Source organism: Mobula hypostoma, chromosome 2 (genome assembly GCF_963921235.1).
Source record: "Mobula hypostoma chromosome 2, sMobHyp1.1, whole genome shotgun sequence".
Lineage (NCBI taxonomy): Eukaryota > Metazoa > Chordata > Chondrichthyes > Myliobatiformes > Myliobatidae > Mobula > Mobula hypostoma.
In genome coordinates, this window is record NC_086098.1 from 77,525,367 (window position 1) to 77,551,927 (window position 26,561).

General features: G+C 41.1%; 1 protein-coding gene across 4 annotated transcripts in view; it reads left to right on the forward strand.

Moving 5' to 3' along the window:
• LOC134341158 (CUB and sushi domain-containing protein 1-like) overlaps positions 1 to 26,561 on the forward strand; it is a 2,430,601-nt gene that overhangs the window by 2,374,961 nt on the left and 29,079 nt on the right. For all 4 annotated transcript variants that reach the window (XM_063038952.1, XM_063038962.1, XM_063038968.1 and 1 more), the window contains 6 exons: positions 7,472 to 7,645; positions 9,365 to 9,438; positions 9,520 to 9,631; positions 14,323 to 14,502; positions 18,349 to 18,414; positions 24,725 to 24,886. In XM_063038952.1, coding sequence (XP_062895022.1) covers positions 7,472 to 7,645; positions 9,365 to 9,438; positions 9,520 to 9,631; positions 14,323 to 14,502; positions 18,349 to 18,414; positions 24,725 to 24,886 — 768 coding nt within the window. The remainder of the gene's footprint in view (positions 1 to 7,471; positions 7,646 to 9,364; positions 9,439 to 9,519; positions 9,632 to 14,322; positions 14,503 to 18,348; positions 18,415 to 24,724; positions 24,887 to 26,561) is intronic.

The following is a 26,561-nucleotide window of genomic DNA, read 5'->3' on the forward strand; positions in this document are numbered from 1 at the left end:
AGTCATCTAATTTCGGGCAGTCTGCCATATCTGGTCCTTCCAGATGAAGGAACACTTCACCTGCGAATCTGTTGGGGTCATCTACTGTGTCTGGTGCTCTCGATGGGGCGTCCTCTACATCAGTGAGACCTGGCATACAATGGGAGACCATTGTGTCGAGCACCATCACTCTGTCTGCAAAATACCGGATTTCTCAGTGGCCAACTTCTTTAATTCTAATCCCCATTCCCATTCCGACATGTCAGACCATGACCTCCTCTACTGCCATGATGAGACCAATCTTAGTTTGGAGGAGCAACACGTCATATTCCACTTGGTTAGCCTCCAACCTAATGGCATGAACATCAATTTCTCTAACTTCTGGTAATTATCCCCTTCCTCCTGTTGTGTTTGTTATTGAGGGATAGTGTAGAGCATACCAGAACACCAGCATGCAGGATACTCAACTGAACTTTATTAATAGCCTTGGTTGTATAGTATATGAAATTCTCTCCCGTGGGAGCGGCTAGTTGAGTGGCATAGGAGCAACACTATTAACTATCACCACATCTTCCCTTCAAAAAAAAAATCCAGGTATGTACTTTTTGTCCATAGGACTGCTTTGAAATTATAGACATTGAAATTGACTATTGCCATTGAAATTGGTTACCATGGACAGGAAACTGAACAGGTCTAGCCATATAAACTTCATGGCTACCAGAGCAGGTCAAAAGCTAGGAATCCTGTGACAAGTTACACACCTCCAGACTCCCCAAAGCCTGTCCACCATCTACAAAGCTCAGATCAGAAGTGTAATGGAATACTCACCAGTCATCTGGATGAGTGCAGCTCCATCAACGCTCAAGAAGCTTAACACCATCCAGTACAAGGCAGCCCACTTGATTGAAACCCCTTCCACAAGCATCCAATCTCTCCACCATCGACAAACAGTTGCAGCAGTGCGTACTATCTACAAGATGCATTGCAAAAACATATCAAAGTTTCCGAGGCAACACCTTCCAGACCCACGACCACTACCATCTAGAAGGATGAGAACAGCAGATACCTGGAAACACCACCACTTGGAAAACCTCCTCCAGGTCACTCACCATCCTGACTTGGAAACATATCGCTGTTCCCTCATTGTTGTTGGGTCAAAATCATGGAACTCCTTCCCTAGCAGTACTGTGGGTGTACCTACACCTCAGAGACTGCAGCGGTTCAAGAAGGCAATTCATCAGCACTTCTCAAGCACAACTAGGGATGGGCAATAGATGCTGGCTTAGCTGGTGACACCCACATCGTGTAAATTAATAAATTTAAAAAAATTAAAAATTGATTGATTCAGTTCACATTACCTAGTATGTAACTTATGCTCCTTACATAAACATAAAAAAGAATTGTCAACATTATAATCATCTTTCTCTTTGTTTTCAAATGTCTCTCATTTTCTTTGCATTCCTCCTTTTTCCACCAATTTCTTTTTGTCTATGAAAGGTCTCAATTTGTTAACGTTTTCAGCATCAGAACTCTTTTATAAAAAAACCACTATATCTAATGTAGGTCTGGGTAGACTACCTGAACACTTCGACAAAGTGAGAGATTATTCTGCCTCTTTAGTCACTTGCCCTACACTATTAGGTTATGGAGTATTTCCCAGTTGTGGGACAGCTAAACAACATGATCTGGTATAGGTCTCTGGAATAGTTAGAGCTGATGGAGATTCCTGAACAGGTGTGTCCACCTCAGGTAAGTGGTCCTCATTATAAAGATTAGGTCACTATTTCTTTCTCTAACTTTTGTGCACTTTAAAGGCGAATGAGCACGTGCCAGTTCAGCCTGATTTCACCTTGCGATGTTCCAATCACCAACAGTCATGGTGCATGCTGCCAGAATATTGTTACTTTGGTGAGTTGATCTGAAATCCAAACAGCTTCACCACTCCTGAGCAACCACAGGGAATTTGCTCTGTGTCTGAGATCCTGCATGCTCTCTATTTTCTCACACTGTGTTATCTCAAAATTTTTCACTTTGTCTGAGTCTGGTAAGTGAGGTTGGAGAATGGAAGGTAGAAAAGGTAGGTTTGTTCTCGGTCTCTGGCCCATTAACAGCTCTGATGGACTGTAGCCATTCAGAAGAGAAGTGGAGCGATATACTAGCAGTGTTTTGTAAGGGTCTTTTGCCTCCAGTAGGAGATTCCTAACAGTTTGCACTGCTCTTTCCACTTCTCCATTTGCCTGTGGAGACTGTGGATTGCCTATCTGGTGTTTGAACTCATAGTTCCTTGCAAAGGCTTCGGATTCTGAGCAACTGAATTGAGGATACTTGTCTGACACAAGTGTCTCTGGTATTCCGCGGTGACCAAATACAGCTTTCAGGTGCTGCTGAGGATGTAGAGGACAGCTTGGACATCTCAACATTCCATCTCTTTTCAACTGGAAGGTGTCTGTGCCTACAATTTGCTATATAAAGTCTGGGAATTCTATGGGCTAGAAAGGTTCAACGTGATTTTTGTCCCATTTTCTGCATGCTTCACGTTGCTTTACTTAATTTCTCAGCTGGGTGCTCAGAACAGCCCATCACATGGACTGCCTTGCTCTTAGGCAACATTTTTTTGATGCCTTGAAGTCCTCGGTGGATTTAACTGATGATTTTGGCATGCATAGAATCAGGAATGGTGAGTCTAGAGCCCTTAAGCAACAAACCATCAAGAATGGTGAGTGTGTCTCTTTCAAGCCAGCAAGGTCTGAGTTTGTGAGCTCCCCTTGGAACAGCTGGTCATTCATGTTCACAGTATTGCATAACCTTGCTATAGATTTGGTCCTTATTCAACTCAGCATGAATTTCATCCACTTTACTCTGTGATGCAGGAAACCTTTCATGAACCTCAGCTAAGTAGATGTTGGTATCTTCCGTGAGGATGGAATCAGCTCCTATCTTCATGGCATCCTCCGCTGAATGTCTGGTGTTGTGAAAAATATGCCGGAGATATGTTCAATATCATAATGATATTGCATAAGCCTCATTCTGAATCTTTTCAGATGCTGAGGTAAGTCACCTAAGTGTTTCGATCTGAGGAGGCTGACAAGTGGCTTGTGGTCTATTTCAAACAGGAGTTCAGTGCCCATCAATTCGCAGCTGAAGTGTTCACAAGCCCACATGAGAGCCAGTGTCTCCTTTTCAATTTGTTCGTAACCTTGTTCAGTAGAAATCAGTGGTCTTGATACATATGCCACTGGTTTCCATACACCAATGCAGTGTTACATGAGCACTCCCCCTAGGCCCAAGAAAGAGGCTTCTGCTGAGACTTCAGTTGCTTTCTTTGGATCAAAGAATGCCAATATTGGCAGAGAGATAAGCTCTGCTTTAAGTGATGACTTCACCTGTGGTGTGTCTCGAGTCCAAACATTTCTGTGAGAGTGGAGGTCACAAAGTGGCTTTGTTTTCTCTGCCAAATCTGGAATGAACTTTTAAACTGGTCTACCATGCTAAGGAACCTGCTGATCTCAGATAGCTTCATAGGTTGGTCCATGTTCCAGACCCCTGTCAGTCTGTCTGGATCTGGTTACACTCCCTCTGAGAACAGTTGAAGGCCAAAGAACATCACCTCAAACTTAACAAATTTGAATTTCGTTTGTTCAGGGTGATTCCAGCCTGTTTCAGTTTCTCCAAGGTAGCTTCCACTCTTTTATCGTGTTCTTCACTTGAGCCTCTGAAGGTGAGTATATTGTCCATGTGGCAGACTGTTCGTTCCAGTCCCTCCAAAAAATTGTTCATCCTCATCTGAAAGAGTTTGGAAGCTGATGAAATGCCAAAAGGGTGTCTCTTGAAGGCATAGCTCCATATGGTCTGATAAAGGTTGTGAGGTTCTGTGACTCGGGCTAAACAGATCTTTCAGGACCCTGCATCTGCATTCAAGATTCAAAGATTCAAAAAACTTTATTTCATTCTAACCATACATCAGCTCTGCAGAGCAGAATGAGACAGCGTTTCTCAGGGGCAGTGCACCTAGCTTGTTGAAGAAATTTGCCCCACCCTGCCTACTAAATGTGTGCTCAACAGAGTACAGAGTAAACTTCTGCCTCTCTGCATTACTCAATTTTGTTAGATCATCACAGATCCTCACCATGCCATCTCGCTTGGGAACAGGAACAATGCCCACGCACCAGTCAGTAGGTTCATTCACTCTAGTTATGATGTCTAGTGTCCCCACTCATTCAAATTCAGCTTTGACTCTGTTATCAATGGAATTGCAGTGGTCAAAGCATCATTCTTGGCCTCAGTTAGATAAAATACTCTTGTTTCAGTACCCCCAGGCCTGTGAATAACTCTGGGTACTTCTTCTGCCACTGAACATTGTGTAGCAAATCCAGCTTTGCATTGAGGTTCAGCTTCTGAATAGCATGTTGTCCCAGTTGTGGTGAGAAGAGATTCTGATCAACATAGACATCCTCTTCTAACTGCTTCTCATTTTTACAGATGGAAGTAGTAAACATTCCTTTCACACTGAGCTTATGTTTCTCTAGCTCCATGAGCACTTCCTTTCTTGGGTTTAGCGTAATGCTTGTTTCTTTCGCCAGTTTTGTGAACAGACATTCGACGATGGCTGTGACATCTGCCCCATTGTCCATTTTGAACGTTACTGCCTTATTTTGCAACTTAACTGCACTACATCCGCCTTATCTATTTGAATCTAGAACCCCAAGAAAAGTTCTCTCTTTGTCTGAATCATGGTCTTCTTCGACCTCCTGAAGAAATGCTTTTGAGTATTCTCTGGCTCTTACAATGGCCAAGTTTATTGCATTGGTAGCATTTCCCTTTTTCTGGACAGAGCTCTTTGGCGTGGAATAGAGACTTGCCACAGCTCTTGCAGTTGGACATTTTACCTGGTCTTTGTTTCGCTTGTCTGTTTTGTTTGAGCTGAGCTCTAATGCCACCTCTTTCTGTAGTCTTTCTGACTGCACTTTGTTGTACCCCTCCTTTGTACAGCTACTAGCTTCACCTCAACATCATTTTCATGCCTAAGTTCTGCCTATTGCTGATGAACTTTTCCGTCTGCCTGACCACAATAATAGTGTGAGATTTGCCTGAAGCTGAAGTCTCTCTAACAATTTGGTGACTAGTAGCCCAACAACAATCCTGTCTCTAATGAGCTCATCTTTCAGAATTCCATTTGCACAGTTGTCTGACGGGGCATACAACGCTGTGATGAAGTCACTTAACACTTTCATCTAGCTCCTGTTTTCTGGAGTTGAACTTTGCCCTTTCATTTATCCCCACCTAGTTTGTACTCCTCCTCCTCCTCCTCCCACTTTCCTATTCTGGCATCTCCTCCCTTCCTTTCAAGTCCTGATGAAGGATTTCAGCCAGAAACATCAACTGTTTATTTCCCTCCATAGATCAGAATCAGAATCAGGTTTATTATCATGTGTTGTGAAACTTGTTAACTTAGCAGCAGCAGTTCAATGCAATACAAAATACAGAAGGAATAAAAAACAAAATAAAATAATAATAATAATAAATAAATAACAGTATAATAATATTGAATAGATTAAAACTCATGCTAAAACCAGTAATAATATATATTAAAAAAGTGAAGTAGTGTCCAAGGTATCAATGTCCATTTAGGAATCAGATGGTAGAGGGGAAGAAGCTGGTCCTGAATTGCTGAGTGTGTGCCTTCAGGCTTCTGTACCTCCCACCTGATGGTAACATGCTGCATGATCTGCCCAGTTCCTCAAGCATTTTATTTGTGTTGCTCTGGATATCTAGCATCTGCACAGTCTCTTGTGTTTAAGTCCAGTTTATGCCATTGTATGCTAGGCTCAAGATCCCGGGAATGAAAGGGTATGAGGAATGTTTGATGGCTCTGAGCCTGCACTCGCTATAGTTTATAAGAATGAGGGTTGGGGGGTGGGGGAGGGAGTCTTATTAAAACCTAGCAAATATTGAAAGGCCTAGAGAAGTTGTGGATGAGAGACTTCCTGTAGTTGGGGAGTCTTGGACAAGAGGGCACACACTCAGAATACAAAAGTACCCCTTTAGAGCACAGATGAGGAAGAATTTGCTTAGTCAGAAGGTGTGGAATCTGTGGAATTCATTGCCACAGATGGCTATGGAGGCTAAGTCATTAGGTTTCTAAAACGGAGGTTGATTGGTATATAATTAGTAAGGGCATCAAAGGTTATGGGTAGAAGACAAGAGAATGGGGATGAGATGAAAAATAAATCAGCCATGATGGAATGTTGGGAAAGACTCAATGGGCCGAGTAGCCTAATCCTGCTCCTATGCTTTATTATGTTATGGCCATAAACCATCCTCAAAAATCTGTCCGCCACATGTTTTTGCATCTTCTCCTTACTAAAACAGTTTTCCTACTTCAGAATCAGGTTTATTATCACTGACATATGTTGTGAAATTTGTTGTTTTGTGACAACTGTACAGTGCAATTCTTAAAATATAATACAAATTATAACCAGGAATATATATATTGTAGAAAATAAATAAGTAGTGCAAAATGAGAGCAAATATAGTGATATAATGTTCATGGGTTCATGGCACTTCAGAATTCTGATAGTGGAGTGGAAGATGTTGTTCCTAAGACATTGATTCTGTGTCTTCATTCTCTTGTACCTCCATCCTGATAGTAGTAACGAGAAGACAGTATGCCCTGTGTGGTGGGTGTCCTTAATGATGGATGTTGCTTTTTTGAGACATCATCTTTTGAAGACGTTCTCAATGCTGTGAGGCTAGTGCCCATGATGGACCAAACATGAAAATTGTGAAGAAATGTGTTCTAAGAGATTGACCGTTGAATGATTTTTCATGTCAGAAGGTGTGTTTTGATTATCTCAGAAACTGCTGATTTCTGGGATTTTCATGCACGACAGTCTCTAGAATTTATAGAGAATGGTGTGAAAAACAAAACCACCCAGTGAGCAGCAGTTCTGTGGGCAAAACTGTCCTGTTAATGAGTGAAGTCTGAGGAGAATGACCAGACTGGTCCAGGCTGACAATAACTCAAAGATCCATCTATTACAACAGTAGTGTGCAGATGAACATCTCTGAACCTATAACATGTCAAACCTTTAAGTGGATTGGGTTACAGCAGCAGCAGAACACATACACTCAGTGACCACAGAATATGATGACCTTCATTGGTTGGTGCCGGTGATGCATTGGGCAGTTTTGAAGAGCCTTCCTGTCTGTTGCAGCACAGTTTCTGTGCCATGCAGATTGCAATTTCCATACTATGCAGCTTGCACTGCGTATCTGTAGAATGAAATGAGTATAGATGTGCATAGTCCATCTCTCTTCAGCTTCCTCAAAAAGTAGAGACATTGGTGAAATTTCCTGACTGAGTAGATGTGTACATCTGTGTAGGATGTGTGAGAAGATGGTAGGACCTCCACAATGGGTCTCTTTGATGATGGATGCTGAGGCAGCGCCTTCTGTAGATACTACCTGATGTTGGTGTTTTCTTCTCCCACAGCCATTTTCTGTGGTGACCCAGGGACACCAGTCAATGGGAAAATTGAAGGGCGGAGTTTCACCTACAAATCTGAAGTATCTTTCCACTGCCGAACTCCATTGCTGCTGGTTGGGTCGTCCAGAAGAGTTTGCCAAGCTGACGGATTTTGGAGTGGCATTCAGCCATCCTGCATTGGTATGGTCACTTCATCTATTGTGATTGTAGATGCTACTGAGTTGTTTCAGCCTTAGCAATAAAAATATCATAATAACAAGGTTCAAAGTAAATTTATTATTGAAGTATATGTATGATACCATAAGCAACCCTGAGATTCATTTCCTTGCAGACATTCACAGTAAATACAAAGAAATACAATAAAATCAATGAAAGACTACCCATAACAGGATAGACAAACAACCAATGTGTGAAAGACAAAATCTGTGCAAACTGAAAAAGTAAAAAAATAAAAATCATAACTAAATAAGTAATAAATATCGAGAACATGATATGAAGAGTCTTTAAGAGTGAATCCATAGATTGTAGAATCAGCTCAGTTCTAGGGTGAGTTAAGTTGAATGAAGTTGTCCCCTCTGGTTAGGAGGTAATAACTGTTCCTGAACCTGGTGGTGTCGGTCCAGGAAGCTATAATAATATGGAACTATGATCGTTCTGGGATGGAGTTGAAATTTGGAATTCAAAAGACTTTAACATTTGCTTCGAGTTATTCATCATCTATTTATTTATTGCTACTTTAAACTTTTTTTCCTGTCAGATTCAACGTATGAGTGCTTGGACTATAACTTCAATGACACAGAACAGTTAAATCCTCAATACTCAATTTATTACCTGAATCAAAGGGAAAAATTAAATTGGTTAGAACTTTATTCCCTGAAATGCAGGAGAATGAGGGGAGATTTGATAGAGGTATTCAAAATTATGAATTAATTTTAAAAAAGTAGTGCAAAAATAGAGCAAAAAGTAGTGAGGAAGTGTTCATGGACTCATCGTTCATTCAGAAATCTGATGGCGGTTGGAAAGAAGATGTTCCGAAAATGTTAAGTGTGTGTCTTCAGGCTCCTATACCTTTGCACCTCCAAATTTTGTATTTGCTCACCATTTATGAAATAGTCTACGCCTTTATTCCTTCTACCAAATTACATAACTTTCCATTCACTGTATTTGCCCATTCTTCTAAGCTGTTCAACTCCTTCTGCAGTCTCCCTGCTTACTCAACACTGCTTACTTCTCCGGTTATCTTTGTATCATCTGTGAACTTGGCCGCAATTCTGTCATCCAAATCATTGACATATAATGTGAAAAGATGTGCTCCCAACACTGACACCTGCAGAACACCAAATAGTCTTTGGCACTCAACCAGAAAAGGCCTCCTTTATTCCCACTGTTTGTCCCTTGTCAGTCCTGTGTTCAAAGGTAGTTGTTTGTTTCAAAATATGAAAATAATTCCATGGACAAATTAAAGGGAATGTACATTTTTAAAATAGTTTGTATCTAACTTAAACTAAGACAAAGGAGATGGTTATCATCTTCAGGAGAACTCACATCACTTACAACCCCCTTTACATTCACCCACTAACCCATCTCTCCCTGCCCCCAACTACCTCTACTGTATCATTTCCTATCAGTAACTTCTGTGTGTACTGTCACATTATGGATGTAAATCAATCTATGTATATAACCTTTTTTATGTATTTATATTTTTTTCTATTTTTGTTTTGTTTATCTTATTGTTTATTTTGTGCATTGCATTGCATCCGGATTATCCGGACAATTATTTTGTTCTTCTTTACACTTGAGTACAGGAAATGCCATTCAACAATCTTGAATCTTGAAGTTCCTTCTGTAAGGGTTAGAATGATGAATATGATTTTTGTCTGTTTTCATCTTTTTATAAAGATCCAACACACACAATATGTTCGGATCCAGGCACTCCTCACTTTGGAATACAAAACAGCTCACAAGGCTATGAGGTGAGAAGTTATACCAAAGGTGATAAAATAAAATTTGTACGATTAATTTCCCTGGGATTGACTAGACTCTATGGCTTACAGGTGGGAAGCACTGTATTTTTCAAATGTCGGAAAGGTTACCATATCCAAGGCTCCACAACACGATCCTGCCTCGCCAATTTAACCTGGAGTGGTATACATCCTGAATGCATTCGTAAGTTTTCTTAAAGACGTGCTGTGATTTTTGCCTGCAATGGTTTTCTTTAACATGACTAAATGCACTCAGTGGCCACTTTATTAGGTACACCTGCTCATTAATGCATTTATTTAATCAGCAACTCAATACATAAAAGCATGGTCAAATGGTTCAGCTGTTGTTCAGACCAAACATCAGATAGGGATAGAAATGTGATTTAAGTGACCTTGACCATGGAATTATTGTTGGTGCCAGACAGGGTGGTTTGAGTATCTCAGAAACTTACGATCTCCTGGGATTTTCACACACAGCAGTTTCTAGAGTTTACAGAGAATAGTGCAAAAAAGAAACCAAAAAAATCCACTGAGCAACAGTTCTATGGGCAAAAAGCACCTTGTTAATGAGAGAGGGCTGAGGAGAATAGCCAGACTAGTTCAAGTTGACAGAAAGCTGACAGTAACTCACATAACCACATGTTACAACAGTAGTGTGCAGAAGTTTTTTTAAAAGCACAACATGTCAGATCTTGAATTGGATGGACTACACCAGCAGAAGATCATGAACCTAAGAGCATAACTGTTACACTACTGTGCTGCCCACCTCTATGAATCATTAGCTTAACTTAAAGTGTATTTTTTCCAACATGCTAGAAATAGCGCAGACACAGGTGTGCAATAAGCAATTTCTTAACTCGTCATCTCGAGCATAGATTTTACCTCATATACTTTGCAAGTGAGTTTCAGAATACAATAAGGTTCCACTGTGTCAGTAACACCAGAAACTTTTCCCTGAACCAGCTGATCTGGATAGCAGAAAAAATAGAAAACTAGATACAAATTAATGAAATAAACCTCCATATCTCTTTCTCAGCAAAATAAAATGGAAAGCTTATCACTTGCACGTGCTTACAAACCATGTGATCTCATGTTGCTACTGTTGTAACAAAAGTCAGGAATTTACTAGAATCAGAATCAGATTTATTATTTATGTTGTTTTATGGCAGCAGTACAATGCCAAACATAAAGAAAGCCATGATAAGTTACAATAAAACAAAATGATATAATTCTATAGAGAAATGGTGATATAGTGTTTATGGACCATTCAGAAATTTGATTATAAAGGGGTAGAAGATGTTCTTGAATTGTTGAGTATGCCTCTTCATGCTCCTGTACATCCTCCCTGATAATAGTAATGAGAAGAGGGCACATCCTGGATGGTGAGGGTCCTTAATGATGGATACTATCTTCTTTTGAAGATTCCCTTGCTGGTGGAGAGGTTGTGCCCGTGACTCTACAACCCTCTGCAGCCTCTTTCAATACTACACATTGGAGCTTCCATAGCAGGCAATGATGCAACCTATCAGATGCCCTTCACTGTGTACCTGGAGAAATTTGTTAGAGTCTTTGGAGACAGACCAAATTTCCTCAAATTCCTAACAAAGTAGAACTTCTTGCATGCTTTCTTTAGGATTGCATCTTGGCCCTAAGGTAGATCATCTGAGACTTTAATGCCCAGGAACTTGAAGCTGCTCATTCTTTCCACCAGGGATTCCTCAATGTGGACTGCTGTATATTCTCCTGACCTCCCCTTCCTGTAGTCCATAGTGAATTCAAAAACCACAAAATATATCATAAAATAACAGGTGCCAACATTAATTGTTTGTGTCATACACTTGGTGTTTGTGAAAACATCAAAAAATTTCAACAAAAACTGAAGTAAGTTTGAGAATAAATACTTGAGAGGCTTCATATTTGAGTACTAAGGTTTTACACAAAGTATTTTAAGAGCATTATAATGGCAATGTTAAATGTATTTATCTGGATGTGAAATATATGATATCTTGAGCATTTGGGAATCAGAAGGGAAAGATAGACAGAGGGGATGATCAATTTCTAAGGCAAACGTACTGAGCAAGTTGTTGGAGCTGTAGGCTGATGAACTTTGACCATCAAGTGTTGGTTTTTACTTTCCAAAAGGTACCAAAAGTAAAGGTAATTGAAGTTTAGAACCAGGTTGTCATGTGTATTGGAGTATTAGTATTACAATCCATGATAGTCCAGAGAATGCACCAACCTGATACTGCCAAGGTCACAAGGACACGGATTATTGGTGTTTAATTCCTGTTGCTGTCTGTAAGGAGTTTGCACATTTTCCTCATGACCATTATGAGGTTCCTCCTTCTGCTCCAGTTTCCTCCCACATATATTGCAAAGATCTACAAGTTAGTAAGTTGTGGACATATAATATTGGTGTCGGAAATATGGCAACTCAGAAATATGCCCGGCAGCACATTCTGAAAGAAAATAAGATTAGCTGTATTTATAATATGTTCATTGAAATATCAAAACACGCAGTTAAATGTGTCATTTGCATCATATTAAATCAGCGAGGGTTGTATTGGGCAGCCTGCAGCACAGTCAAGCTCAGACTGCATTGGTCATTGACGCAAACAATGCATTTCACTGTATGTTTTGATGTTTCAATAAAACGTGCCAGAGAAGCTCATCTAGTCTAATAAAGCTACTAAACATGGGGCCTGACTTTTGAAAGTGAGGCGTATAAAAACTTCCTCCTTCCGAAAGTAGTGAATCCTTGGAGTTCTCCGATAGTGGTGAACACAAAGTCAATAGAAAAATTTAAGTTGGAGATAGATAAAAGCTTGAATGATTGAGGAATTGATAGTGACAGGCAACTGGCACAAAAAGATGAAAGATTAAAACATTTAGCTTTATTTGTCACATGTACATTGAAACATTGAGTGATATGTGCTGTTTGTGTTAATGACTAACTTAATGTACTTAATGTGATAATGTACTGGGGACAGCCAACAAGTGTTGCTATGTTTCAGGCACTAACATAGCATGCCTCAATTTACAAATTATAACCCATACATCTTTGGGATGTGAGAGGAAACAGCACCCAGAGGAAACCCACGTGGTCATGGGAAGAATGTACAAATTCCTTACAGACAGCAATGAGACTTGAACCTGGGTTGCTGGCGCTGTAATGATTGGTTAGTGGTCTGTCACATCTAACGCTGACAGAGTTTTGTACAGTTCCTCTGCTGTCCATTCAAAGGTGGCTGTTGAGTTCAAGATGTGAGTGACTTGGACATCCACAATAAGGACATGGAAATAGTCCCAGACTGGTAGTGGAGCCACTGCTGTAGCTCTCCTTTGTTGCCCAGAGACCAGCTCTGCTTGGGGCCTTTAGATGATGTGGACATCATGAGGCCACCTGTGGGGGAGAATTTTTAAAGTAGAAAAAGAGTTGCACTGAGGCAGTTCCATTCCTTTGACCTCAGAAGTCTGGCTTCAGCAGTATACAATGTACAATATACAATGTCATCATAACTGAGGGCTTCCTTAGTTGTAATGGATGACCATGACTACTTACGTGCGTTGTCATGCCTTTCACTCTCCATGGAGCATTGCAGAGCCTCCTTCCTGGCCGTTAAATCTCTCTGTTGATCTCATCTGACTAGTCCACTGGAGCTGACTTCACATGCTAGGACTGGCATGACCCTAACTCACTGAGGCCTTATCTGGTTTAGCCTGCCTGTCGAAACGGTGTATCGGGAAGTGGTCACTGTCGCATGAAATAGCTACTTCGAGCTGCAGGTGAAAGCGGTGTGTCCAATGGGCACTAAAAGTGAGTGAGCTGCCCTCTAATGGACATGACAAGCCCCTTACCCAGAGTTGCTACCCCTTCCTGGATGCCCCATAACATTGTATATTGCAGCAATAGCTTTATGCTAATATGTTCCCCTCCATAAAGGGGGACACTCATATTTGAACCAGAGACCTCTTGAACTGCAGACAAATAAACTATACCCCATCTCCCTCCTGGCCACAGAGGAGCTGAGGGTAGCAGAGATCAGCCATAGTATCAGAACTTGAATTAGGTTTGCTATTACTGGCATATGTCATGAAATAATGTTGTTTTCAGCAGCATTACATGATAATATAAGTAGTACAAAAAGAAATAAAAATAGTGAGGTAGTGTATGTACATGGGTTCATTGTCCATTCAGAAATGAACAACAAGCATCATGGTAGCACAGCAGTTCTACATACTGCGTTCATTTCCGCCATCATCTGTACGTCCTCTCTGTGGAATGCGTGGGTTTTCCCTGGGTCCTTTAGTTTCCTCCCCACAGTCCAAAGACGTGCCAGGTCGGTTAATTGGTCATTGTAAATTGTTCCATGATTAGGTTAGGGTCTAATCAGAGTTGTCATGGATTTTGGGGCAGTGTGGCTCGAATGGCTGGAAGGGCCTACGCTGTACTGTTTCTCTAAATAAAAATAGATAAATAAATCTGATGGCGACGGTGAAGAAGTTGTTCCTAAAATGTTGAGTGTGTGCCTTCAGGCTCTTGTACCTCTGCCGTGATGGTAGCAATGAGAAGAGAACATGTCCTGGGTGATGGGGGTCCTTAATGATTGGTGCCTCCTTTTTGAGGCATCGCCTTTTGAAGGTGTCACTAATGCTGGGGATGCTAATGCCAACGATGCAGCTGGCTGAATTTATAACTTTCTGCAGCTTTTTCCCATCCTGTACAGTGGCCCCTCTATATCAGAAGGTCTTTGAATGGCAGGGCAGGCTTGAGGGACTTGATGATCTACTCCTGTTCTAGATTTTTCTTTTGTGTTCTTCTGCATTCTTCTTGCTCTATTGTCTAATTTTTGGCTATTTTGATTTTTGTCAAAGCTCACAACTGCCGACAACCAGAAACCCCTGTAAATGTGGATGTGAGAGCCATTGAACTACCAACAATGGGATACACCTTGATTTACACCTGCCAGCCAGGGCTGTACCTGGCAGGTGGATCAGAGCACCGGGCATGCAAGAGCGATGGAAAATGGTCAGGGAAGCCACCGGTATGTCGAGGTGAGTTTATTCTGTAACAACTTGCTGATGGACCAGTAAATAAAGAAGTGAGTCATCTGCTCAAAACAAGACTGCCCAAGACACGATGACCTTTGCTCTCTGATAAGAACAGTACAGCAATGTACAGGCTGTTGGGCCATTGATGTTGTGCTGACCTTTTAACCTACTTTACAATCACTGTAACCCACCCTCCCTCCCACATAACCCTCCATTGTTCTTTCATCCATGTTTTTATTAATGTCATGAATGTACTGTTTTGTAGCAACTGTGTAGCGCATTACAAAAATAGTGAGATAGTGTGCATGGGTTCATGGACCGTTCAGAAATGGTGGATGGGAAGAAGCCGTTCCTGAATCGCTGAGTAAATGGGTTTCACTCCAACATTGCTTGTTTGTTAAGTTTCTATGAGTCTCTGCAAGAGTTGTGGACAACTAGATCACAGGGTTCACCTTAACTCCCAAACAAATGCCTGTTATTACGTGGTCCATTTATTCACCATTCCTTTTGTGTTTCTATGTCAGCACCTCCTTCAGCATGACTTCACCTCACAGCCTATTTTAAAAGTTCTATGACCTTGGCATAATGTATGAAACTAATTATTTTTGTACTAACTTTACAGTATGTAAATGGCCTATGTAAATCGAAGTATTGAGTACATGAGATAGGATGTTATGTTGAATTGTACAAGATATTGGTGAGGCCTAATTTGGACTATTGTGTGTAGTTCTGGTCACCTACCTACAGGAAACATTTGAATAAGACTTCAAGAGTGCGGAGAAAAATTATGAGGATTTAGCTGGGACTGGAGGACCTGAGTTATGGGAAAAAGTTGAATAGGTCAGGACTTTAGTCCCTAGAGAGTAGGAGAATGAGGGGAAATTTGACAGAGATATACAGAATTATGAGGGTATAGATATGGCAGGCTTTTTCCACTGAGGTTGGGTGAGATAAGAACTAGAGGTCATGGGTTAAGGGTGAAAGGTGAAATGTTTAAGGAGAACATGAGGCAAGACTTCACTCAGAGGCTGATGAGAGTGTTTTTTGAGCTACCACTGGAAATAATGGAAGCGAGGGATATGGTCCAGGTGCAGGTCGATGGGACTAGGCAAACTAATAATTCAGAACAGACTAGATGGGCTGACTGGCCTGATTCTGTGCTGCAATGTTCTTGTACAGCTGTCTGAGTCATTTAACATTAGGATAAAATATTCTTGCTGCTGGTTTGTCTGCTGTGCTTTGAATTGTTTTACCATGTTAAAGATGCTATATAAATACAGGTTTATTGTTGGTAAAGTTTTATCAAGGTGTCCCAGAAAACTTCTAGCATTGTAACATACTGTCCATTAAACAAGTTAAGCTGCAGTTAACAAAATTCCACCCTCTTGGTTGTATTTTCCCATGTGTAATTACGTTTTCGAACACACTTGATTGATGGGGGACTTAGAGTTTATTTTAGTTTAGTCGGTATCACTAACTATAGATATTCAATTTAGATTGTCCCTGTTAAAGATAAGAGCACTAGACCCTAAGATACAGGAGCAGAATTAGGCCATTCACATATACTCTGCCATTTAGATTATGAAGACACGTAGTCCTCTTTTATTGTCATTTAGTAATGCATGCATTAAGAAATGATACATTATTTCCTCCGGTGTGATATCAGAAGAACACAGGACAAACCAAGACAGGAAAAAACTGATAAAACCATATAATTATACATATAGTTACAAACAGTGTAACAATACCATAACTTGATGAAGAAGTCCGTGAGCACAGTAAAGTTCAAAGTTTCTCAGATGTCTCACATCTCACGCAGACGGGAGAAGGAAGAAAAACTCTCCTTGCCATGCCGACCACAATCCGACTCTGAATCATCCAAAAACTTCAAGCTCTGATCAGCTCTCCGACACCGAGTACTGAGCGGCATCTCTGCCGAACAATTCGACCTCCTTCTCGGTCGCCAAAAGCAGGCAAGGCCAGGGATTTTGAGGCCTACCCTCCAAAAGATTCCCGACCACGCAGTAACGACAGCAGCGAACGGGCGTTTCAGAAATTTCTCCAGATGTTCCTCTGTGCTTTCACGTCTATTCTCCATCAAATCAGAATTGTCCACGGCCCCTATTTAACAGATACAACATCATTTTTCACCGGAGAGCTGCACACTGCCGTTTTCTCCTCCTGCTTTCTCCTCCCGCTGATCATTTCATCATAACTGATACAAATTTTCTCTCAGCACCAGTCTCCTACCTTTTCCCTGTATCCCTTAATGCCCTGACCAATCAACCTCTGCTTTAAATATACATAATGAATTGGCCTCCACAGCTACCTGTGGCAAAGAATTCCACAGATTCACTACTCTCTGGCTAAAGAAATTCTTCCTACTCTTTGTTCTAAAAGCATAGCCCTCCTTTCTGAGGCTATGTTCTTTAGTCTTAGACTCGCCAACCATTGGAAACATCCTTTCCATATCCATTTTATCAAGACCTTTCACCATTTTATAAGCTTCAATTATGTCACACAACAAAATGCCACCACTCTTTCCATGGTCCAGAGTCATCAAATACTCTTCATCCTTCTCCTGACAGTCACCCAGTTACCTGTTTCCTGCAACCTAGGGATAACTAACTCTATGTAGCACTTGTCTGTCACCTCCTTATTCTCCCATTTAAGTTGAAGGTCAACAAGCTGAAGCTTCAGCTCCAGCTCCTTAATACATTCTTTCAGGAGCTGCAGCTTGGTACACTTGCTGCAGATTTGTTTATGTGGGAGAATGGCAGTCTACCAGACTTCCCACACACAGTACAAAACACTGTCCCTGGAGACATTCTCATGATACTGTGCACTAATGGATAAGGAATAAGCAATTAAGAAACCAGAGAGTAACTTATAAGGCAATCTACCTCACCCAAGCCTGATCTCGCCTAAGCCTGACAAGCCAAAGCCACTCTAAAGACTGGCACACTCCAAAAGATTGGCATTTCCGCTTGCACCTGTGCAAACTCTACCTTTGAAATCTCGATCACCATGCTGATTAAAAGTTTGCTCTTTTTACACATGCCTGGTGTGGATTGTCTAACTCAGAGAAAACTCACTCAAAGCTCTGCTTTTTAAATCTTGAATGCAAACCTGACTGAAAGGCAATTCTGTTAACGCAATCCCTCTTGCTGAGCAGTTGCTCCTCAACTCAGAGATTTTGCCACAAGACTCTGCCTTTGAAATGTCAATCACCGCCCTGCTTAAAAAGTAGCTCTTTTCACACACACCACTGGTGTGGTTAGTACAAGATTAACAATGTTTAATGAAATGCAAAAAGTAACAAATCTCAGGCTTGTTTTTGTGCTGTATGACTCCATGACTGCGAGTGGTAGGCATGGGGTGTGAAGATACGTTAATAAGAGAGAAAAAAATCAGTCTTAATATAGTGCAAAAGACTGGTCAAGTGAACTATCGTCGTTTGAATTTGAAGTTTTGTAACAAAGAGATGAGACAAGGAGATAATTAAAATTTCAAAGTAAATTTATTAACAAAGTCTGCATATGTCACCAAATACGACCCTAAAATTTGTTATCTTGCTGGCATTCATAGTGGAAGAAATACAACAGAGTCAATGAAAAACTACACGCAAATAAATACTGACAAACAACCAAAGTGCAAAAGACAATCTATGCACATCAATTTTTCTGCATCAATTAATAAAGTTGTCTGTTCCAATTGCATTAATGAAAGCAATATGCAATATGAAAACGCTTATCTCTCAGTCGGCCTCGATTTAATTGTCCCTGCTCAGCAAATAATAATTAATGCTTGTATTTGATAAAACCTAATGATCTTGCTGTTGTTTTTCAGCTGGACCCAAAATGAACGGGAAACCAAAAGAGACTGATTCAGGATCCCACAGGACGAAGGCTCCAGGTAGGTGGTTATTTCTGATTATTTAACCCATCAGTTGCTTTTGCTTCTCCAGTAACTCCAGTATTGGTCTCTCAAAATGAAGATGTTACAATTTTCAGATTAATATGTAGAGCATTAATAAGTTTAATCTTATTAATATTTAGCATTGTTACTAATGTATAGAATTAATAAGTACAATATAATTAACATGGAAAAACTACAGTGCAATACAGGATCTTCGGCCCACAATGCTGTGCTGAACATGTACTTACTTTCGAAATTACCTTGGGTTTCCCATAGCCCTCTATTTTTCTTAGCTCCATGTACCTATCCAGGAATCTTTTAAAAGATCCTTTTGTATCCGCCTCCATGACCATCACCGGCAGCATATTCCACACACTCACCACTCTCTGCGTAAAAAAAATTTACCCCTGAGATTCCTCTGTACCTACTTCCAAGCACCTTAAAACTCAAGTTAGCCATTTCAGCCCTGGGAAAAAGCCTCTGACTCCCCACACGATCAATGCCTCGCATCATCTTATACACCTCTATCAGGTCACTTCTCACCCTCCGTCGCTCCGAAGAGAAAAGGCCAAGTTCACTCAACCTATTCTCATAAGGCCTCATGCTCCCCAATCCAGGCAACATCCTTGTAAATCTCCCCTGCACCCTTTTGATAGTTTCCACATCCTTCCTGTAGTGAGGCGACCAGAACTGAGCACAGTACTCCAAGTGGGGTCTCACCAGGGTCCTATATAGCTGTAACATTACCTCTCAGCTCTTAAACTCAATCCCACAATTGAGGAGGGCCAATGTACCGTATGCCTTCTTAACCACAGAGTCAAACTGTGCAGCTGCTTTGAGTGTCCTATGGACTTGGACCCCACGATTCCTCTGATCCTCCACACTGCCAAGAGTCTTACCATTAGTACTATATTCTGCCATCATATTTGGCCTACCAAAATGAACCACCTCACACTTATTAATGTATATTTTTAAGATCGATAAACATAGCATTTCAGGCACTAAGTATTTGCTGTAATGGTGTTTATTTATAATAAAAGGTTAGTTTTAGTTATTTTGAGTTCCCTTTTGCAAATGGAATTCAATGAAAGCACGGTATAAGAACAGTATTGAAAAGGTGCAGGAAGAACTCAGTGAGTCAGGCAACTCTATGGAGGAGAATGGACAATTGATGTTTTGGGTTGAGATTCTTCACCCGGACAGGGTACTGCTGCACTGACAACCCATTTTTACATTGAGTGTGTGGCATCAGGCTCCAATAGCTCCTCCTTCATGGTAACAAGGGCCATGTACTGGGATAAAGGATCCTTAATGATGGATGCTGCCTTTCTGAGGCATCACCAATTGAAGGTGTCCTCAATGCTAGGAAGTATGCTTATAAAATCATGAGGGGAAGAGTGAATGTGCGCAGTCTCTGCTTCAGCATTGGGGAATTATGAACTAGAGGGCATAGACTTCAGGTGAGGGGGAGAGATTTAATAGAAACTTGAGCAGCAACTTTTTAATGTTAAAATACATTAGGACGGATAAGTCCCCAGGGCCTGACGGAATATTCCCCAGGCTGCTCCACGAGGCAAGAGAAGAGATTGCTGAGCCACTGGCTAGGATCTTTATGTCCTCGTTGTCCACGGGAATGGTACCGGAGGATTGGAGGGAGGCGAATGTTGTCCCCTTGTTCAAAAAAGGTAGTAGGGATAGTCTGGGTAACTATAGACCAGTGAGCCTTACGTCTGTGGTGGGAAAGCTGTTGGAAAATATTCTTAGAGATAGGATCTATAGGCATTTAGAGAATCATGGTCTGATCAGGGACAGTCAGCATGGCTTTGTGAAGGGCAGATCGTGTCTAACAAGCCTGATAGAGTTCTTTGAGGAGGTGACCAGGCATATAGATGAGGGTAGTGCTGTGGATGTGATCTATATGGATTTTAGTAAGGCATTTGACAAGGTTCCACATGGTAGTCTTATTCAGAAAGTTAGAAGGCATGTGATCCAGGGAAGTTTGGCCAGGTGGATTCAGAATTGGCTTGCCTGCAGAAGGCAGAGGGTGGTGGTGGATGGAGTACATTCAGATTGGAGGATTGTGACTAGTGGTGTCCCACAAGGATCTGTTCTGGGACCTCTAGTTTCCGTGATTTTTATTAACGACCTGGATTTGGGGGTAGAAGGGTGGGTTGGCAAGTTTGCAGACGACACAAAGGTTGGTGGTGTTGTAGATAGTGTAGAGGATTGTCAAAGATTGCAGAGAGACATTGATAGGATGCAGAAGTGGGCTGAGAAGTGGCAGATGGAGTTCAACCTGGAGAAGTGTGAGGTGGTACACTTTAGAAGGACAAACTCCAAGGCAGAGTACAAAGTAAATGGCAGGATACTTGGTAGTGTGGAGGAGCAGAGGGATCTCGGGGTACATGTCCACAGATCCCTGAAAGTTGCCTCACAGGTGGATAGGGTAGTTAAGAAAGCTTATGGGGTGTTAGCTTTCATAAGTCGAGGGATAGAGTTTAAGAGCCGCGATGTTATGATGCAGCTCTATAAAACTCTGGTTAGGCCACACTTGGAGTATTGTGTCCAGTTCTGGTCACCTCACTATAGGAAGGATGTGGAAGCATTGGAAAGGGTACAGAGGAGATTTACCAGGATGCTGCCTGGTTTAGAAAGTATGGATTATGATCAGAGATTAAGGGAGCTAGGGCTTTACTCTTTGTAGAGAAGGAGGATGAGAGGAGACATGATAGAGGTGTACAAGATAATAAGAGGAATAGATAGAGTGGATAGCCAGCGCCTCTTCCCTAGGGCACCACTGCTCAATACAAGAGGACATGGCTTTAAAGTAAGGGGTGGGAATTTGAAGGGGGATATTAGAGGAAGGTTTTTTACTCAGAGAGTGGTTGGTGCGTGGAATGCACTGCCTGAGTCAGTGGTGGAGGCAGATACACTAGTGAAGTTTAAGAGACTACTAGACAGGTATATGGAGGAATTTAAGGTGGGAGGTTATGTGGGAGGCAGGGTTTGATGGTTGGCACAACATTGTGGGCTGAAGAGCCTGTACTGTGCTGTACTTTTCTATTCTATTGACATGGAGTGGTCAGTATATGGAATGCAATGCCGGAGGAAGTGATGGTGAAGATGTATTAACAAAAGGTACATGGATAGGAAAGATGGGTGAGAGAGGAGATGGCCAAAGTTAATTGAAGGAGACACTAGCAGGGATTACAGAAGAACGTCAATGGCTGGAATTTCTGTGAGCAATTTGGAAGGCGCAGGAGAGATACATCCCAAAGATGGAGTAGTATTCTAAAGGGGGGGATGAGCCAATTGTGGTTGACAAAGGAAATCAAAGACAGCATAAATGTAAAAGAAAGGGCATACAGTACAGCAAAAATTAGTGGGAAGTTAAAGACCAACAGAAGGCAACTTTAAAAGCCATAAAGAGAAAAAATGAAACATGAAGGTAAGATAGCCAATAATATAAAAGAGGATACAAAAAGGTTTTTCAGATATATAAAGAGTAAAGGAGAGATGAGAGTGGATATTTGACTGCTGGAAAATGACACGAGAGCTAGTGATGGAGGACAAAGAAATGGCAAATTTAATATGTATTTTGCATCAGTCTTCACTGTGTAAGACACTAGCTGAATGCCAGAAATGCTAAAGTCTCAGAGGGCAAAAATGAGTGTTGTTCCTATTACGAAGGAGAAGGTGTTTGGGAAGCTGAAAAGTCTGAAGGTAGATACGTCACCTGGACCAGATGGACTACACCCAGGGTTCTGAATGAGGAGGCTGAAGGTATTGTGGAGGAATTAGTAATAATATTTCAAGAATGAGAAGATTCTGGCATGGTTCTGGAGGATTGGAAAGTTGCAAATATCACTCCATTTTTTAAGGGAGGGAGGTAGAAGAAAGGAAAAATATAGGCCAGGTTGGTATGATATTGAAGCCCATTATTAAGGATGAAGTTTTGGGGTAATTGGAGGCACTTGACAAAATAGGCCAAAGTGAGAATGGTTTTCTTAAGAGGAAATCTTGCCTGAGAAATCTGTTGGAATTCTTTGAGGAAATAATAGGCAGGATAGACAAAGCAGAGTTAGTGTATATTGTTTACCTGGATGTTCCGAAGGCATCTGACCAGTTGCCACACATGAGGCTGCTTAACAAGATAGGAGCCCATGATATTACAGGAAAGATACGAGCATGGATAGAAGATTGTCTGACTGACAGAAAGCAAAGATTCAGAATAAAGGGAGGCTTTACTCGTTGGCTGCTGGTGACAAGTGATGTGCTGCAGGGTTCAGTGTTGAGACAGCTTTTTGCATTGATTTTGATGAAGGAATTGATGGCTTTGGGGCCGAGTTTGTGGACAATGCAAAGATCAGTTGAAGGACAACTGGTGTTTGGGAAGAATAGTGCCTGCAGAAGGACTTAGATAGGCAAAGAAGAGGCAGTTGGAATATAGTGTAAGGAAGTGTATGGTCATGCTCTTTGGTAGAAGGAGAAAAGTTGTAGATTATTTTCTAAATGAGGAGAAAATTCAAAAGTCAGAGGTGCAAAGTAACTTGGGAGTCCTCGTGCAGGATTCCTTAGTTGGTAACTTGCAGGTTAAATCGGTGGTTTGGAAAGCAAATGCATTGTTGACATTCATTTCAAGAGGAAAAGCAGCACCTCCATTTCCTAAGGGGATTGTGGCAAGCGAGGCTCCCCTCTCCCTCCTCACCATTTCCACCCCATTTTAACTGCATTTCTCAGGAACACCACTGAGTTGTCCTGCCTACGTGCATCTCCATCTGATATGGGGGCAGCCAAGTATTGGACTAGAAGTCCCTACAAAGGACTGTCAGAATGGTTGAGAGAATCATAGGGGTCTCCCTGTCATCCATCTGGAACATTTAACAAGAGTTACTGCATATGCAGGGCCCTTAGTGTTATCAAGGATCTCATCCAGCATCCTCTTACAGTTTCCTCCCTCAGTCCGTTAGGCTTCTGAACTCCCTGCTGCCTCACATTCAAAGTATCACTAGTTAATCTGTTCTGTACCTTACAGTATTTAATTTATGCACCTTAGTTTGTTATTTATGCATGATTCATCTGTAGATTTTGTCTCACTAAGTTATTGTGTCTTATGTTATCTCATTTGATGGTATACATGTATATAGTTAAATGACAATAAACTTGACGTGAGTAGAATACAAAAGCAAGGATGTAATACTGAGGCTTTATAAGGCATTGGTCAGATTGCAGATTTGAGCCCTAATCTAAGAAAAGATGTGCTGACATTGGAGAGGGTCCAGAAAAGGATCCCAGAACACTGAGGATTAACATATGAGAAGTGTTTGATGACTTTGGCCTGTACACATTGGAGTTTAGAGGAATGGGATGGGGGAATCCTATTGAATATTGAGTGCCTAGATAGAGAGGAAGTGGAGAGACTGTTTCCTATACGGTGGGAATCTACATTTGTAGGACCAGAGGGCACAGACACAGTAGAGAAGGACATCCGTTTTGAACAGAGATGAGGAAGCATTTCGTGAACCTATAGAATTCATTGCCACATATTACTATGCAGGCCAAGTCATTAGGTATCTTTAAGGCAAATGTTGATAGTTTCTTGATTAATCAGAATATGGTTGAGAGGGATTCTAAATCAGCTATGGTGGAATTGTGGGGCAGACTTGATGGGCCATACGGCCTAATTCTGCTTCTATATCTTTTAGGGATATTGGACAAATGCAGCAAATGGGACTAGTTCAGATGGGGATCAAGGATCAAATTTATTCATCACATACGTTTACACGTATTAGAAATTTGCTGTGATTTGTTGGTCAGGGCATGACATGCAACCAAAAAATGAATTTCAACAATTATAGAGAATTATGTAAAAATAAAGTTAGAGGATAAACCATGGATTTGGAATAAATTGTGCATAAATACCAGCATGCATTTACTATGCAGTGCAGTCACTGAGATAATTGATAAAGGGAGTGGGAGCTAACTGGAATGGCTGATTGGCTGATTAGCTGAACTGTTTGGGGGAAGGAAAGATGGCATGTAGTTTCTGCTTTAATAGCTCCATGGCACTTTTTGGAAGAGAGTTTTTGCAGGGTAAGTAGTGTTCACTGATTTTACTGCCCATTTCTTGATCCTGGCATATACAATCTTGCTTAGCATGGACCTGTTGGGTTGAAGAATCTGTTTCCATCATCTATGGCAACAAAACTGTAAACAATGTTTTTGTAGAACAAATATTTGTTTCTTGATTTCTCCCTAACTTGGTCTGTGATTTTTTAAATGTAAAATATCCTTCTATTTCTTTCAGTTCCTCCAGATGTGTTTGCCCATAATTCTCTTTGGAAGGGCTTCTACGAATACCTTGGAAAGAAACAGCCAGCAACGCTAACAGTTAATTATTTTAATATTTCCAGTGGTCGAGTGAATGTTACTTTCATTGAACACAGCAGCATGGAGCTAAAGCTCTCAGGTAGGTTTTATTGCTTTGTACCTCGAGAGCAGACAGGAAATTCAGATGTGGAATATACAGGCGCTTCAGTCCATGATGTTTTGCTGATCTTATAACCCCTTCCATGCTTCTAACCCTCCCCACCCACATTGCCCTCCATTTTTTATCATCCATGTACTTATCTAAGAGTCCTTAAATTTCTGTAATGTATCTGCTTTTAACACAATCCTTGCAATGCATCACTTGCACTGTTTTTAAAAAAAAAATCCCCTCCTATACATTCTTCCAATCACCATAAAATTATGAACCCACATATTAGTCTTTTTGCCCTGGGAAAAAGTCTCTGTCTGTCCAGTTGATCTGTATCTTTTATCATCTTTAACATCTACAGTGGCACGCAAACGTTTGGGCACTCCTGGTCAAAATTTCTGTTACTGTGAACAACTAAGCGAGTAAAAGATTAACTTTATGCCTTTTGGAAATCAGTTCAAGATGACACATTTCTTTATTTCCATCTTTTACAGTTTCAAAATAACAAAAAAGGAAAAGGGCCCAAAGCAAAAGCTTGGGCACCCTGCATGGCAGTACTTAGTAACACCCCCTTTGGCAAGTATCACAGCTTGTAAACGCTTTTTGTAGCCAGATGAGAATCATTCAATTCTTGGTTGGGGGACTTTCCCCCATTCTTCCTTGCAAAAGGCTTCTAGTTCTGTGAGATTCTTGGGCCGTCTTGCATGTACTGCTCTTTTGAGGTCTATCCACAGATTCTCAATGATGTTTAGGTCGGGGGACTGTAAGGGCCATGGCAAAACCTTCAGCTTGTGCCTCTTGAGGTAGTCCATTGTGGATTTTGAGGTGTGTTTAGGATTATTATCCTGTTGTAGAAGCCATCCTCTTTTCACCTTCAGCTTTTTTTTTTAAACAGACCGTGTGATGTTTGCTTCCAGAATTTGCTGGTATTTAATTGAATCCATTCTTCCCTCTACCAGTGAAATGTTCCCTGTGCCACTGGCTGCAACACAAGCCCAAAGCGTGATCGATCCACTCCCGTGCTTAACAGTTGGAGACGGGTTCTTTTCATGCAATTCTGCACCCTTTTTTCTCCGTTCATTGCGGCCAAAAAGTCCTATTTTAACTTCATCAGTCCACAGGACTTGTTTCCAAAATGCATCAGGCTTGTTTCGATATTCCTTTGAACCTTTTGAATAGAACTTTTTGGCTGCAATGAGCAAAGGTATGTTTGGAGAAAAAAAGGTGCAGAATTTCATGAAAAGAACACCTTTCCAACTGTTAAGCACAGGGGTGGATCAATCATGCTTTGGGCTTGTGTTGCAGCCAATGGCACTAGGAACATTTACTGGTAGAGGGAAGAATGAATTCAATTAAATAACAGCAAATTCTGCAAGCAAACATCACACTGTCTGTAAAAAAAAAAGCCAAAGATGAAAAGAAGTTGGCTTCTATAACAGGATAATGAACCTAAACACACCTCAAAGTGCACAATGGACTACCTCAAGAGGCACAAGCTGAAGATTTTGCCATGGCCCTCACAGTCCCCTGACCTAAACATCATCAGGAATCTGTGAATAGACCGCAAAAGAGCAATGCATGCAAGATGGCCCAAGAATCTCACAGAACTAGAAGCCTTTTGCAAGGAAGAATGGGCAAAAATCCGCCAACCAGGAATTGAAAGATT